This window comes from Carassius carassius, chromosome 17, assembly GCF_963082965.1.
Source record: "Carassius carassius chromosome 17, fCarCar2.1, whole genome shotgun sequence".
Lineage (NCBI taxonomy): Eukaryota > Metazoa > Chordata > Actinopteri > Cypriniformes > Cyprinidae > Carassius > Carassius carassius.
This window is the reverse complement of record NC_081771.1, coordinates 2,990,380-3,008,661: the sequence shown is the minus strand read 5'-3', so window position 1 is coordinate 3,008,661 and position 18,282 is coordinate 2,990,380. Positions and strand designations below refer to the sequence as shown.

At 37.1% G+C, this 18,282-nt stretch overlaps 1 protein-coding gene across 3 annotated transcripts in view; it reads right to left on the bottom strand.

The window, feature by feature from the left end:
- LOC132160759 (voltage-dependent calcium channel subunit alpha-2/delta-2-like) overlaps positions 1–18,282 on the bottom strand; it is a 302,784-nt gene that overhangs the window by 219,756 nt on the left and 64,746 nt on the right. For 2 of the 3 annotated variants that reach the window (XM_059570440.1, XM_059570441.1), the window contains exon 1: positions 4,117–4,485. The exons of the other annotated variant lie outside the window; for it this stretch is intronic. In XM_059570440.1, coding sequence (XP_059426423.1) covers positions 4,117–4,232 — 116 coding nt within the window. In that variant the 5' untranslated portion in view covers positions 4,233–4,485. Of the gene's footprint in view, positions 1–4,116; positions 4,486–18,282 lie in introns of those variants that run through there. 3 annotated transcript variants of the gene reach the window in all.

Sequence of the window (18,282 nt, the reverse complement as noted above, 5' to 3'; positions counted from 1 at the left end):
TTAGTCTTCTCCACTAGATGTCATCCACTTATTCACCTTGCGCAACAGAAAGCCTGTCACTCATTCAGTGCATATCATGGCGGAGATACTGTTGAAAAGAACTTAGAACTTTGAACGGCAAGTCATGCACCACATTAAGTCTGCCCTCCCCCCTCCCTGGACCCCTTCCAGTTTGCATATCGGTCCAACCGCTCGACCGACGATGCCATCGCCACTGCCGTCCACTCAGCACTCACACATATAGAGAAAAAAGACTCATACGTCAGAATGTTGTTCATAGACTTCAGTTCAGCATTCATCACAATCATCCCTCAACAGCTCATTAACAAACTGCGAGGGTCAAACCAAAGCTGGTTGGTTATACAGAATCAAGACATTATTCAAAGCTATCAAGCAAAATAAAGAAAACTGTCTGCTGTTTCGTTTTCCTTTCCGAAAACTTTGGAACATGTCACAATGAACCCTAATTTAGCACATTTTTTCTTTCGTTTCGTTAATCTGTCAATATGATTTAAGTGAAATATATTTAGTGTATATGCCTATATTTCTTTTTATGTAATCCTATAGTTTTTCAGTTTTCTCCATTCACAGAACTGCTGCATGTGCGTGTGATCTGTTGAATTCATCTCACACTATCCTCAGATAAACTCTAAGGGCGGTGCATTGCCATTGCGACTTGCCTATGATGAGTTCACAACTGAGAAAACACTTCACTTGTTGGCTTCAGCATCACATTTGCATATGCATTACTACTGGAATTCCTGATTGGTTGACAACAAATTTCAAATATTAAATGGAACGATAAAATAACGTTATTAACCGGTTAATGGCCATTTCAAATTTCCAATTCTGTTCTAAACTATAAAATTTTATTTCGTTTCTGGCTCTGTTCCTGTCATAATTTTGTTCGTTTCCGGTTTTCAAAGCCCTGATTCCCAGAGCACACAAACTTCCCAGATTATTTAGTGCCCTGTTGGTTTCAATGCTGACTTTTTATTAAATATTTATTTATTTGTGAAAAATACATTGTGATCTAAAGTTAAGTATGTTTATTTTAAACATTTATTTTTAAATCCATTTCCGATTTCAAGTTTCTTAAATGTTAATTAAAATAAATAAAACAATATCGGCTTTATATCAGCCATCAGTCACCCTGCTTTCCAAGATATCGGCATCGCCTGTCAAATAACACATATCAGTCGACCAATGGAAAGAAGACAGGAGACTCAGTTTGTGACACTTAGAAGAGGTTACTTTCATCTAAAAATGTATTATTTAAATGCCGATTCATTTAGCCATTAAGCAGCCTATCGTGTGAGTGGAGTAAATCAGCAATCTGTAACACAAAACACCCTAAAATGTTATCAGTTTGGAGATTTTGGGGTTTACCGGTTTATGACCTACACAACAGGTACATGATTAACTCTATGGATACTATGGCTTAAGTTTATGAATTAAACACTAGGATTTTATGCCATTTAGGTTTTGTATCAAAAAAAAGCTAGTAAGCTGTTTTGTTGCCTTTTTAAACATTTTACAGAGGCACAAACATACAATTGCATATGATGCCTTAAAAGACTGCCAACGTAGGCAGCTCACTAGGTTTTGAAACAAAGATAAAAATAAAAAAACATGGCAGCCACTTTCATTTATACCATTAAAACCGTGGTTGAAAGATGAAAAAAAAAGAAGAAAGCATACCGCCACTTGTCTGTTATCACCTTTATTAGATTAAAAAGCTGAATGGAATAAGCTTTGATAAACATAAGCATGATTTGGTTTTAGCTATTGATAGATGTTTTTTTTGGGGGGTTTATTAAATCCTTCTCCGTGGTGGTCATGCTTGCTTACTGACTGGGTTTGGTAAAGAGGAGCAGGCCTCGAGGCTTAAAGCAAAGCACTGTGTAAAATAAGTGTTACAAATCTCTGTGACTACAGGCCACAGCACCACGAGCAGAAAACACACAAACAGAGAGAGCAAAAGACAGTCTATATCAGCGCATTATGAAGATTATCAGTTATTAACTGTACAGGAGTTGAAAACCAGCCTAATGTACTATTTAGGCATTATACTATCCAGACATGGACTATTTGTTCTCTGGCAGAGTCTCTGTGCTTCTGACAGGTTGATAGACGTCGCTTATCAAGGTTGACAGATTACATATGCTGTGCTGTTTGCAAAGTGAAACAATCCTTTCAAATGCACGACACTGTTCTCATGCAAGGCGGTATTAATTTAATGACCTATAGGTTAGTTATTATCGTACCAAGCATGGAATAATACATCTTTATTAAATTTGTACAAGATTCTGATATAATGCCCATACAAAATACTACACAAAACATAAGGATATATATATATATATATATATAAATAAAACTAAAATAATCAATAAATAAAACATATATAATATGCTGCAATATAATACAAAATAAAATAATACAATATAATATAATATACTTGATCAAGAGTAGCAAAAATGTTTAAAATAATATAATTTAATAAACTTTACACGAATAAAAATATAAATATAAGTATTTTTTTTACACTGAGTAGCCAAATTGTACCAAAAATATTCTTCGACATCAACAACCCCAGAAATACAAAATGTTTTCTTCTCTCAATTAAAAATTAATAATGTCTATGTTAACTATCCTAACTATGCCTGATCCTACAATTATCCGTAGTATTGCAACCCTATCTGTTCAGACTTGTGATCTATTTTTGGATTGCAATCCACCAGTTGAGTTGAGAAAACCACTGTATGTATAATTTCCAATATAAAAAGGGAGACATCATCTTTAGCAGCAAATGTCAACAAGAAGATCACAGACAACTTCATTTCACATTACGTAAAACCTTACATAAACAGCATCACAATTCTATGATTTCATACGGCATTAGAGACGAGATAATCCAATGGGGACTGGCATGTGGGGGCACACAGCAGACAAATCCAGCCTCTGCCCCGTATGAGCGCACAACAACACCCTCACTTCAGAGAGCAACTGGTGCACAGCACAAAAATGAGATGCTTTACATGCCTCCGAGGCAAACACAAATGATAGTATGCTGCAGTACATCTTTGTACAATGCAACAACCAATTCTAAACTTAATGAATGGTGGTAAACTTGCATATAAGACTAAATGCATTAGGAATCGAATGCAGTTTTCTGAGAAAATTGAGATTGTGAACTGATTCAACCACGGTAAAGAAAGGTTTCAAAAGAGGTCTATTTAAAATCATGATTGTTTTTCTTAAACACCAATAAATGCATGAAATTCAGAGAAAACCACATTCGCTTACTGTCTCACTTGTGTCTAACTTTAAGAAAACATCTCAGACAAAGTTGATGCTAGAAGAATGTGTCCTCCGGGCTCTTATAATGGGAGGTTTACCAGCAATAATCAATATCAAACGGGTCACTGATACAGACAAGACATTCTCTCAGAATCTGAATCTCTAACAGAGTAGGCTATAACCAAACCTAAAAATATTTTAACGTTTCAAGGAAACAAGTTACACGGAGTTCCCAGCCCATATGTCTAATGACTTTTTACATTTATACATTTTACAGACACTGCACTCACACAAAAAATGCTTTTTGGATCTGAGCGGAGATAAACAATACTAAAATGACTTTCCCTCTACTATAAAAACAGCATTTTTTAATCCCCGGATGTCTTTAGTTTATTCATGATTGTGGGAATCCTCTTCTAACAGCAATCGATAAGCTACAATAATGAAAACCCGTTTGAGTGATGCGCTTCGGTCAAAAAGTAGCAGCGTTGTAACGCACCGAGCACTCTCCAGTCGTTACTGTATCCGTAACACGACAACTAAAACAGCAAGCAACTATAAATAACGTTACATGAAGCACTAACTATCGCCAGTTTTCCTGTCACGCCTCTTTCGATCAATAACTGAACGACTAACCTTCACGGGAATGATAAATAATCACGTAGAATGGCTTGGGACTACAAATATGAGCGGTGATTAAAAATAAAAACAGACTGACGCGTTAACGGAGATATCTTGAGTGCTTCGCGCAACTGGGACGCTGTGGAACGCGCGCGTTCGACGCCTCGCGCTTCCTTGAGGTAGCCTACTTACGTGTAGTGCTGAGGAAAGAGGAGCGTCGCCGTTCCCGGTGAAGAGAGGCTGAGGAGCAGCACAGTTTGAACGGAGAGGAGGCACAACAGACCGGGGGACTGAGCAAACATCGCCATTTTCCATTAAAAAATTAAAGAAACTGGCTAGATATAAACGGAACCGGTAGTCAAGCGAACGGAGGCTGACACCGAGCTGTGGTCGAGGATGGAGATGGCTCGTTAAGATCCAAAGCCGCTGTTAAATCTCAATCGGTAACGGGGCTGAGGGATTGATTGACCCGAGACAAGGCAGTTCGGAGACGCGCAGATGCGTTGACGCTGCTGCCGCCACTGGCACTGCTGTGCTGCCGCTGCTGAGCCTTATTTGCTCTCTCTCTTTCTCTCTCTCTCTCTCTCTCTCTCTCTCTCTCTCTCTCTCTCTGCGCGCGCGGTTTCACTGCGCGACAGACGGGGGCGCGCGTCTTAAGAAGACTCTTTTGTCCAGTAGTTATCCAAACCATACTCATCAAATCAGATAAATGCTGTATGTGAAATATAATGTCGTATTGACACATTTATTTTTTCTTAAATAATGTTTTTAACAATCTTTATACATACGGTTTTTTAAATATTTTAATTATTTATTATTTTACAACTAGTTGGCCACTATCGCTCACTTCCAAAAAGTCTATATTATAATTTTTTTAAGACACATAATTTTTTTTAATCAAGATATCTATTTTACTAAAACTACAGTGGTGCCCCAAATGATGAAAACACTAGTATTTTCACCAGCAAAAAAAGTTTTAAGTCAGTTATTTCTATATTTGGCTGTAGTGTGTATAACTCGCAATTGCAAGTTTATATCTGACAATTCTAAGAAAAAAGTCAGAATTGCGAGAAAAAAAGTCATTTTGTCATTCCCACCCGGGACACAAGATTTGCATTTTTTTAGAGATTCAATTAAATAATAAATCAAATCATAATCATATCACAGCATGTTTTGAGGTATCGGCCAAAATCGTGTTGATAGAGAATCGATGTCTGTTCATATTGTGATAATTTTTTCACAACATCATGATAATGAGGTTTCACATTGTAATAGTGTACTTTAAGAAAAGTACGATTGAACTGAAATTCATTTGCTTCAAGGTCTAATAAATTTTCGCAAAACAAAGTTCGTTGGGCTTCAGATGATAAAACAATAGATATAGAATTGAATTTTTTTTTTACATGTTTGCGAGGAAGTAACTTAAAAACACCAGTTGATCATAAGACATTGAGCAAAAATGAAGAACAGTGAATCAGTGTAGAGAAAAGATCCTGCATTGTTCAATACTGCGTTATATAATCCAATGCATTTACATCAATTTAATCAATGCATAGATAGACCAAAAACATAAACATGAACATACACAAACACTGGCTTTGTTATCTGTGCTCAATGAGCAGAAAGCCTGAATTCATTCCATCTTGTAGGAATTCCCTAATTCATGAGTTGGTTGTTCTCTTGTTGTCTATATTAGTTAGAGCGTGCAACACAGATGTCCTTCAGGGCCGCTGCGTCACGAGGATGATATCGCACAATCTGATCAGAAAGGGACAAAAGACACACTGCCTCTTCCTCAAACACGCTGTCTTAGGTGCCCTTGACTCAGTATTGATCAGAGCAGACAAAACACAGTGTCAGCCTCTCTCTCTCTCTCTCTCTCTCTCTCTCTCTCACACACACACACACACACACAACACTGTCACTCCTGCATTCAGTGTGTCCTTATTTCCCGTGTGCGTTTGCATGATTGATAACTGAATCATGATTTAGGTTGCCAGCATCAGTTAAGTTACTTTCCATTCATTTTCTGCTCCCTGTTGTGTGTTTTAATCATGCATTAACATGTTCGAAAGATTCAAACAAACAAACAAACCTCTTTTGTCCATTTTGAAAGCAGTACTGGACTCTGAAGAGGCTGACAATAACAATTTAAAATCTCTAGAAAATTGCAACTAAAATTATTGTCTCGGTACATTTTACATGTTACATTTTTTATAATCTTGATGAGTATTTGAGTTTATATTAGGGAATAAAAATATATATTAATTTTATTAGTAATTTAAAAGCATACTCTATATTAATATTAAACGGTTGTACTGACAGTACTATGTTTCCATATGCACAGCTTTAGTAACATAAATCTTTATTAAAATTGTATATTAATTTTTTATTTTAAGCAATAGTAATGATGCTTGATTTAGCTTATATTGAATATTTTCTACTTTAATGGTGGACAATTACAATGAGATGTAAACTTAGAAAATGTGTATATATGTATGTATATAGTATCATTTTATGATATACTTATTATTTATCATACTTATTATTATGGTATACACTAAATAGAAAGGATTCATAAAATGTGGATGTAAATACAAGATTAAGTAAATAATTTATTAGTTCTAACTGATATATTATTATAATTTTGCATCTAACCATAATTAATAAGACACAAAAAAATGAGGTGGGGGGGGGGGTCAAGCATCATATTTCAAATATTTATTTATGATAAACACTATAAATAAAATGGATTCTTTCTAATTTGTTACAGTACAATTCAAGATCAAAGATATGGATCAGATATTATGAAACACTATTTAGGTCTTTAAGGTGTATTTGATTAATACTAATTTTGTAGTCATTAAATACTATTACAAACATGCTTTTTCATGAGGCCAGTTTCACATTGATTTGAAAAGAATTTATTGACTGGATATAAGAATGCACTCATGCTGATGTGAACCTGAGATGTTTGGCCATTAAATGTCTAATGCATGATGATGGCATCTTTCTTTAGAGCCCTGTGCATCAGGGTTGCTGTAAAAACCCATCACACCTCTCCTGGAAAAGAAAGATTGAAGGAGAAGTAAAGACAGTCTGGAGAGTGAGAGTGAATTAATAAAAATGCACAGAGATTCAAGAGAACAAGATTAAAGATGTGTGGCATTTAAGGAGAGAGGGATGCAGGGGAAATGTTTTGGGAATTACCTAAAGTGATAGAAAGCTGCATATTGTATTGATCGCTCATGTAAATTCAGCTGTAGTTATAGGTGGATTAATGATAATCAATAGTCACCTTAGATGGAGGGCAACCTCTGAATTGCTAGTGCATTCACCTTCACGTTTAAATAAACACTATCCATTGATTAAACAATTAATCAACCAAAACACAGCTACTAATAAAATAAATAAATAAATAGATTAATATTTAAATGAATGTTATTCATTCTAATTTAAACAAGGTAAATAAAACAAAAATATAAAATACATTAAATTCAAAATATAAAATTTGTAAAATGTAATACAAAATAAAATAAATATAATGTATTTAAATTAAATAAATAATATAGAATAAATAATAAATTAAAATATGAAGTGTAAACCAAAATATGAAATTAAATAATTATATTTAAATGAAATAAAAATACTAGTAAAAGTTTTAAATATAATAAAATGTAAAAGTAAAGCAAAAAAATAATATAAAATAAAATAATAAAATAAAATAAAATGTATTATTATGGTGGTACTGTGTCAGAACATGATAGTGCCATCATACTTTATGTAAATGAAATGAATACTGAATAAATGATGAATATGCCACTGAACGTCGCAATGTGCTGTGCATTACCATTTGTACCACCCAAGTGTTTGTAGAATTTCATTTTATTTTTTCCAACCCTCACGTTCATTTGTATAGATCTCTTAAATGTAAAATATGTCTATTTAATTTACACTGCCACTGAATCTCAGTACGATTATGAATGTATATGTTATTTTTACCAGAGTAAATGGGTTGAGCAGGCCTCCTTCAGATTAGACACATTAAGCATCAGTCCCTTAGTGAAAGCGTAATGAGGAGACTCCGCCGCCCCCTTTCCCAAATCCAGCCAACCATCAGAAAAGTATTGATTCCTGGGAAGTGGCCAATGCTGAAAATGAGAAGTAGGCACTGATCCCTCTTCCTCTGCAGACGCGCCTGACACACAAGCAGCTTAACTGAGCATAGAGAAGACCAATGGAGTGTGTTTGGCATTGCTGTAGATCACGTTCTCCCTAATTGAGTCTTACATTGTGTTGAGGAACAGGCTGAAAGAAAGTGAAAAGCCTACAGGAAAAATTCATAGCTTGGAGGCTGATCTTAATGGAGTTCACAGTTCGCTTTCGTTTAAGGGTCAGCTTTCTCCTAAAATGCCCAAAGAAAGAAAAATAGTAACTAGATTTGACATTTTCCTGAAGAAATGTGTGTTTGTCACTGCCGTGATCCAGGGGTGCTGGTATGACACAGCTACTATAGTGCTACTGTACAGAATTAATCTGTATAGCATAATTTATATTGAAGAATTTAATGAGAAATAGTAAGTTCATATTGAGATCTATGATCTTTAATTATCACACTGGTGTCTTGGCAAATCTGAGCACAGCGTGAGACAGTCAAGGTCTTTTAACAAATAGAGAAGACACATCTGACAATACTGGGATTGTTCACTACACGATTTGGGGAAAAATCTACTTGAGAGATTTTATGATTAAAAATGTAGTTGCAATATTTTTCCAGCTCCTGGTTTGCTGTGATTGTTTGTAGGGCTACATGATATGGACAGAAAATTGTGTAATTATATATCAGTATGACTATAACAACAACAACAATAATAATAATAATAATATCTTTATTTTAAATATTAAATTTATTATTATATTACATTTGTAATATTATTATATTTTTATTAAATAAAAATATTTAAATATAAAATTGTACTGTTGTAATTATACTACAGATATCAAAAATATTAATCGTAATATATATTTATTTATTCGATAATTGCAGTTCGGTTTTATATCGATTAATCACGGAGCCCTGTAAATTTGCATGCACCAATGAACTGTTTACATAAAGACCAGAAACATAAATACAATCAGTATGATTTCATGTTGATTTCAGTCTCCATTTAACCTGAATGCTATCTAGGAAAAACAATTGAGATGTCAAGGAGATTACATTTGGGATGTTCCTTTCCAGAAAGACAGACAGGGCAGGAAATGAGGTAAAACGAGTTCTCCAGTAATTGCTCTGCTCCTAAATGAGACGCAGCATACTGGAGCATCTGAACGATGGGCCAAGAGTAAAACACATAGACGAATGGCCTCAAACTCCATCGATCCCCGCCGGGCTAAGAGCCGTGAGTGGTGAAAGAGCCTGTCAGGAGTCATCAGATATTGATCAAGGAAAAGAGGCAGAAACGTGAAGCGTTAATCCCAGATGCTGAAGGCAAAGCCGAGGGGGAAACTCACATACTCACATACACGCATGCATGCATGGCCCCACACACACGCAAGTAGGACATGCTCGGAGAGAAATTAATCATAGCGTATGGCTCCGGTCTCTAAGATAGGAAGAGGGCACGAAGCTTTCTCTCAGTAATACTAAAATAACCCGTCCACACATGGGCTCCAGCCGCCCAGGCGCACTTGTCTTATCTTCTGCTCTCTTTATCCATTTCTCCTCTCTCTGGCCATGCAGCAGTATGTTCAGCTTACAAAAATATGACCTGGACAACAGACGAGTGCACAGACCCTCAGTGCTGGCGTGTTTAACACTGCTTCACTACAACACACAGTAAGGTCTGCTGATATATAAACCTGGGACAAACCAAATAAGATAATAGCTCTTACTATAGTTTTTCACACTTGCAGTCAACATGAAAACAAATACAGAACCCATTTTACTCCATTAAGTGATGTATTTAGTGAAACAGGGAACTCAGTCGGGAGGATAGTCCACCCCAAATATGAGACCAATTATGAGGATTGATTCATTTTTATTTATTTTGAATTGATTTTTATTTATTTAATATTTAACCATTTTATTATATTATTTATTATTAGCTTTTTTTTAATCTACATATAATAAAATACATACGTAAAAGAAGACTTGTTGAACAATTACATGACTTTAAAGATAATTAAATCATTTAAAAAGATAATTAAATATAATTAAAAAACATAAAATAGATGATTATACATATAATATTTGATTAGTTCAATAAAAAATATGATAATTTCTTCTGTATTTACAAATATATTTACTAGTTTATATATTAAATAATATTTCATGATATATTATTTATAAAGCAAAATTAAATTGTAATGTAAATTCTGTCAATGCATATATAAATACATATTTTCTTCACAAATATTATTTACCATTTTATTTAGTAAATCACAGTGCATCTCGTCATTTCCATCTTTAAAAAGCTGAATGAAATTGTAATAATGTCAAATTCTGTAACACTAACATTTTTGCTTTAGTCCCTGTAAATAATTTACAATTGTTTGAAACCCTTTGAAAGCTTTTATGTAGGGTTTTAAATATGTGTATGTTAAATAAACAAACTGAATTCATACAGTGTCATTAAATGTAAACCTGATGGCAAGTCCATAAACTGTTATGGGCATCATCTGATTTACAATAAAGATTCATCAGCGGCTGACAGAAGATAACAGTGTCATCTTCAGACTGCTAAACACTAGCAGAGACCTTTCCACCAGCTGCAGGGCATTCTGGGAGTTTTATGCTCAAATGCCAAAGTGTCTTAAACTGATGATGAGACACACACACACAAACACACACACACACACCCTCAGAGACGGCGTAAAGCAGGGATGTTTCATCAGTCAGCTTCATTAGAGCTGGAAGAAGTGCACAAGCAGAGATTTCTTGAAGACATTTCACTATCCCTATTTCTAACTGGATGAGCTCTCTTGACTTACAGTTATGAACACAGAGCGTCTGTCGTGCACAGATTCAGATGGGACTGGGATCTCTGGTTTATATTCTGGATGTGTGTGTTACAGATGCTCACTAATGTGCATTAAGATGGCAGCAAAGAACAAAGCATTTAAAGAAACACTAGCTTTAGAGTCTGTGTGGAGTCTTTATCATTTCAACTTAAGAAATGCAAAGTGTGTTAGGAGACCTGGGAAAAACTTCAACATTTGAGGACGAGTACAAAGGCCATACTGTACGTCATATCTCAATCTATCCCAGATGTGTGAAGCAGAATAAGTTGAGAGCTATAATGGAACCAAAATGAGAAAGTTTGTCTGTGAAACACAAATGTACCTCCTTAGGGAAATGCAGTCCCATCTGAATAATGCTTTTAGATGTTTTCGGCTGGAAAAAATGCAATTTCACAAATTTCATTTCTATTATGATAAGATTTGTGCATTTGAAAGATTTTTCTCCATCCGGTTTTTAACTCCCACGACGACATGTGACTGTAAAAGACATTTTACTCTGAATATTGCATGAGCAATAAAAATACGCATGCTTTTAATGCTGTTACTCGAGCATTTTAACCGGCAGGAGCCAGCGGGGGCGAAATGTACTTTAAGGGGGGCGATCATGCTATAGACCTCCTTAAATGTCAAGAATAAAACAAATGCAATGCTGTTTTTAAATAATAAACATCCAAAGACTGACCAGCTAAAAAACTGAATAGAAGAATGACTGAATAACAAACACAAATTAAGTCTAAAATAATATACCAATTATTATTTGGTGATTGAAAACAATGATAAAAAAATGTAATGATAAAATCTTAAAATAAAGTATTCGTGTTGGATAAATCAGAGTCTAGTCATTTCTGAACTCACGTGCAGCTACATGAAAACGTGCGATACACATCTCTCTTGCATGTACAGAAGTTCATGCCAATGTGTGCTATGAACACACACACACACATACACACAAATAGAGTTACAGCACTGACATGCTCTACTTGAGGCCTAATGGCCCCTGGGTAATGGCCCTCTTTGGTCTTCAGGAAATCCTCTTTCGTGCATGCCTCAGCAGAGGAGGTGTGTGTGTGTGTGTGTGTGTGTGTGTGTGTGTAGGACAGGAAGAAAAACTCATTAATGGGGAAAAGCAAAAGGAATAATAAATGGAAAGAGGTAAAAATAAAATGGAACAGAGGCAAAACATACAAGGGAAAAACTCAACATAACATATCCATAATGTTATAAATACTAGTAGCATTTTTACTAAATAAATATTAAATTACATTTTACATATTAAATAACATATAAAATACACATTTAAAATATTGATATATATATATATTTTTACAAATATTACAAATAAATGTAAATCAATAAAAAGATAAATTATTTATATATTAAAAATAAATTATATTTTAAAAATTATTTTTCATAACAGACTATTATCTTTGATAATATTCAGCCAGACTTTGCATATCATTATTTCAACCAGTAAAATAAATTTGATTGATACATTTGTGATATATTATCATATACAATGTATATATATATATACACACACACATCTCATTACTTTAACCAAATTTATAAATGTGTTATATATTAATGGAGTATTATGCTTAAATTGAGAATATACATTTGATTTGAACAAGATAACTCTTATAATATTAAACAGGTATTAAAACAATGATTGATGTTTAGTACTTAATGTTTGTACTTGCTCTAGATTGTAAGTTGCTTTGGATAAAAGCATCTGCTAAATGCATAAACGTAAGCATAAATGTACTAGGCGACTTTTCAAATCTCTGAGCAATAAAGATAGCATTGCTGCTGCCTTAGCAAACACCTTTTACAAGATACTGCATCTCAGGATTTCAAAAGTGGTTAGTGCTTCAGGGTTATGCTGTTAAACACATCCGACTGCATTTGCTCATCTCTTCATTCATCTTAATAACACCTACAGTAATGTCAGGCCTGAGCGTGTAACACATCCGTCTCCAGGAGTGCAGAGTCGGTCCCGTGCCAAAACACACTATAGTTACTGCCCCAAAACACCCACAGTCCAAAATACCACAAACATCTGCATAATATTGTTTGTATGGTGCTCCAAAGTACAGTTCATATATAAAAGAATCATCATGGAATACACTGGTGGCAAAAAGTTTGGAATAATTAAGATTTTGTTATTGTTTTTGAAAGGCTGCATTTATTTAATCAAAAATACAATAACAACTCATATTGTTTAATATTTTTACAATCTGAAATAACTGTTTTCTATTTGAATATATTTAAAATATATAAAATATTAAATATATTATAAATATATAAATATAAATATATAAATAAATTAAAATGTATTCCTGTGATCAAAGCTGAATTTTCAGCATCATTACTCAGTGTCACATGATCCTTCTGAAATTACTGAAATATGATGATTTGATGTTCAAGAAACAGTTCTGTTTATCAATTTTGAGAATAAAAAAGTTATTGCTGCTTATTATTTTTGGTAACCATAATACACTAACATTCAAATGTCTCAGCAAAGTTTTTTAATGCATGTTTTAATATTTTTATTCAGCAAAGATGTATGAAACTGATCAAACATTGCAGTCAATACATTAATAGTCAATTTGAAATATAATTTTTTGTAATGTTGTTCAGTAAACTTCCTTTTTATAAAAGAATGTCAGCAAATCAGCTTATTAAAGTGATTTCTGAAGGATCATGAGACATTGAAGACTGGATATATTACAATAAAAAACATTCGCTATTTGAACAAAATATTACAGTTTTTTTTCTGTATTTCTATCAAATAAATGCAAGAGCATATGAGACCCTTCTTTGAAAAACATTTATAAATCTTAATTATTACAAACTTTTGCCCCCCAGTGCATCTCCAAAAATAAATCAATAAAATAAAATAAAACATGCAATGTAGTCTGTGTCTATGTAGATTTTGGAGAGGAAGTTCTGGTTTGATTAATGCTAGTCAGCGAACGGATGCAGTGAAAAGTGCCATTTTAAACATTTACTGAGGAGGATCTGAGTAACACATGCTGGTGTTAATTGAAGACTGTTGAGAACCGAAGGCTGGACGGTGCTCGGGTCAATGAGAGGCTTCCAACGAAAACGGGCCATCAACAGATGCTTTATGTTGTTCTGTAAGAGAGAGGCTGTTTATATAAATGTTCATGTGTGAATGTGAAAGTGTGTGACTGCAGTGTGAATTTATTATAGTTCATGAGTTTTAACAGTGTTAACATGAGTGCTAACAGATTGCATCTGGTTCCTCATTAGCTGTCACTTCAAACTGTGTCTTAATTAGCATTAAACCATTGATAAGGTCCTAATGAGTGCATTAAGAGATACTGTACTGTACACTTTATTGTAAAATGGACTTTAAATAGACTCTGATTGGATGAGCCATGTTTGACACTTTCATGAAAATAGCCGATACACACACACACACACCTGTGACTGCAAATGAACTTTTTGGCAACTAAGAGTCTAAATTTCTACTAGTATGGATGCGGTTTAAGGCAGACTTTGCAGTGCTGTTGCTAGGGTTCAGCTGTTCAAGAGGTAAATCTGTATAAGAAAAACTCGGAGGAACCGCATGCAAGCCCCTAAAGCCAAGGATGGCTTGTGATGATGACTTTATCTATATGCATGTGTAATCTGTTTTAATTACGAGTTAACTGACGAGTTCATGGTACTAAGCAGCAGAGCATGTCTGAAAAACCATTTATCAAGGGTTCATCATGGCAAATAAGTAAAACAGTTTTCATAAACAGAATCTAAAACCTGGACAGCTGATTTCTATATTAATTTGCAAACTGTAAACATTATGAATTATATTTCCTAGCTGGTTGTTGTAGTTATTATAAGCTTGGGGAAATTTTGAAAAAGAAAATCGTAAAATTATTTTCTTGTAAAACTTAAATCTTTGTTTTATTTATTACTTTAAAAAAAGTATTTTTAGTGTAATAGTTAAAATCAAATTTTTTTATCTTAGAATAAACATTAACTGAAATTTTTTAAATGGCGTGTAAATTAAAAACAATGTTAATGTCACGGCTTACGCTGCTGGAAGGAACACGGACCCGAAGGATAAACGAAACAAGGCTTTAAATCCATATAATCATATAAATCCAAAATAGGCATTATCCAAACTTGGATCTCAGAGGAAGACATAGGTAAGTAGCAAGTAACTGGTAACTGGTGGCAAGTGGCAAGTAGACCCGACAAAACAGAACTGAAAGGACAAGGATTAAATACAAGGGATAATAGGGAAAACACAGGTGGATGGAATCACTAAATTAACCGGGAAATAGAACACATGGAGAAATGAAGACACACCTGGGAACTAATCAAACCACACACGGAAGACAGAAACTGGGTCACAGGGGTAAAAACACACAAAATGAGTCCAGGTATGTGACAGTACTCCCCCCTCCCGGTAGGTGCGTCCTCGCACCGTAGAAACAACAAAGGGAGTCGTGGGTGGGAACTTGGGAGGAGGTTCCGGTGGAGGACAGCCTCCCAGGAGGGGGCCAGCAGACAGGGACCACGGAAGGAGGAGACGACGGAGGGAGGAGCCAGGGAGGAGACCGGAGGGATCTGGAGCAGGAGGCACCCAGCAGGGCCCAGGCCACAGCCATAACGGCTCAAGGTGGGGCCGGCGGTGGAAGGAGCCATGGAGGAGGAATGGTCGCCGACTCCAGGGACTCGACCCACGGCGACGGAGCAAGTGGAGGAGGAGCCCGAGGCGGAGAGCCGAAGAGTCAGGGTGACGGGGAGGAGCCGGAGGTCCTAGGCGGAACAGATGGCTCTGGTGACTGACGCGGCGATGTGGATCCGGAAGGCCGCGGTGAGGCCAGAGTGACAAAGGACTGAGGTGTAGCCGGGGGGATGAAGGAGCCTGACGGAGCCGGAGGGATGAGGTGAAGCCGGAGGAGTGGAGTCCCGAGGCATAGGATGGACGACGCCAGACCAAGGCGGAGCCGGAGGGACGAGGGAGCCAGGCAGAGCATGTGGACTGCCGGGCCACGGCGGAGAGGAAGGAGCTAGGAGCCATGGTGGAGCCGACGGGTCAACGGGCCGAGGCGGAGACCAGGCCTCAGAGGCTGGAGGCGGAGGTGAGGGAGACGCCGACCAAGGCGGCGCTGGAGGATGGCGGTCCCGCTGAGCTCGCACCACAATGATGGTAGGCTGAGGGCGAGCAGAGGGGCAGCCAGACGACAGCGGAGGAGGAGGCAGGAGTGGGTGGGAGGGTGGGTATTTCGGAGGAGCAGGCACTGGCGTGAGCTCTGGGGCTGGAGCCCTTCCTGGGCTTAACTGGGGATCAGGAGCCCGTCCTGGGCTTGACTGGGGATCAGGAGCCCGTCCTGGGCTTGACTGGGGATCAGGAGCCCGTCCTGGGCTTGACTGGGGATCAGGAGCCCGTCCTGGGCTTGACTGGGGATCAGGAGCCCGTCCTGGGCTTGACTGGGGATCAGGAGCCCGTCCTGGGCTTGACGGGGGATCAGGAGCCCGTCCTGGGCTTGACGGGGGATCAGGAGCCCGTCCTGGGCTTGACGGGGGATCAGGAGCCCGTCCTGGGCTTGACGGGGGATCAGGAGCCCGTCCTGGGCTTGACGGGGGATCAGGAGCCCGTCCTGGGCTTAACGGGGGATCAGGAGCCCGTCCTGGGCTTAACAGAGGATCAGGAGCCCGTCCTGGGTTTAACGGGGGATCAGGAGCCCGTCCTGGGCTTAACGGAGGATCTGGCATAGGTGAATTGAAAACCCCCTCATTTTGACCCATTTGGCGCTCCACATTTTGCTCCCTCGTGGTGGGCAGTGTCGCCGGCTCTCGCACCTGGTCTGACGGGTTGCTCTCTGTCATCGGTGGGCTCGGGCTTATGCCTCGTACCGTGGGGATATTGTAGGCTGGGCTCTGGGTCCAGAGTGGACCTGGTGAGATCCTCCATTGGGCAGACCGTGAGAGGTGACCCATTTCTCACCAGATTCCACTCTATGAACGCGGCAAAGTCCTCCCGAGGACCATCTTCGTTCAACAACGCTCTGCACTTGGAGTTCAGGCTGGCGTGATAGAAGCAGCAGAGCGCGTCGTCCGGGTAGCTGGTGGCATTAGCTAACAGTAGAAACCGTCTGGTATGGTCCTCGAGAGAAAGTTCCTCCTGCTTCAGCAGGAGAAGGAGGAATTCGGGGCGATAGAGGGGATCCATGACATTACGGAAAGAAAAAACTGTGGAAAAAACAGAAAACAAAACAGAGGGGAAAACACGCAGTTTTAAACTTATGTGGTCGGGTCTTCTGTCACGGCTTACGCTGCTGGAAGGAACACGGAGCCGAAGGATAAACGAAACAAGGCTTTATTAAATCCAACATAGGCATTATCCAAACTTGGATCTCAGAGGAAGACACAGGTAAGTAGCAAGTAACTGGTGGCAAGTGGCAAGTAGACCCGACAAAACAGAACTGAAAGGACAAGGATTAAGTACAAGGGATAATAGGGAAAACACAGGTGGATGGAATCACTAAATTAACCGGGAAATAGAACACATGGAGAAATGAATAGACACACCTGGGAACTAATCAAACCACACACGGAAGACAGAAACTGGGTCACAGGGGCAAAAACACACAAAATGAGTCCAGGTATGTGACAGTTAACTTGTTTTATTACTGCTAATATTTTTTGTTTGTTTGTTTGTTAATAACATGTATCAAGAAAAACTCAAACTGAAAAAATACATAGACATAATTTTTTTTAATAAATAAAACTGAAAATGAATTGAAACTATTAATAAAAATAATACTAAAATAACACTGTTTGACTGCCATATAACATTTTTACCAAGTTGGGTGGAAAAGGCTGTGCATATGTACACATATATATTTACATGAACATATATTTCACCAGTTTATATGCCATCGCCAGCATATTTTATTCTTTATTTTATTATATTTTCAAATTATATCTTACATAGTATTAATATTGTATTAATATTACTAGCAATATTTTACTATTGACACAGTGGTATTTGTTAATTAGTGACAATTACATTTGACAAAAGCAAAGTAAATACAATTAGTAATGCATAGATTAACTTTAAATGAAATAAAGTACATTTTAAATTATTGAACTAATATATATATATATATATAAAGACACCACCACCATAACACATTTCAGTGTGATACTGTGTTTAGGTCTGGTCCGGTCTTCCAGTGATTCGGCTGCAGATGTGTCTCTCAGTCCCGCAGGACAGCATGGCACACATGAGCTTGTCACATTATACACACCCTGTGCACTCTGTGATGTGTGGATCTGTGTTTGTGTCCAACAAGGAGA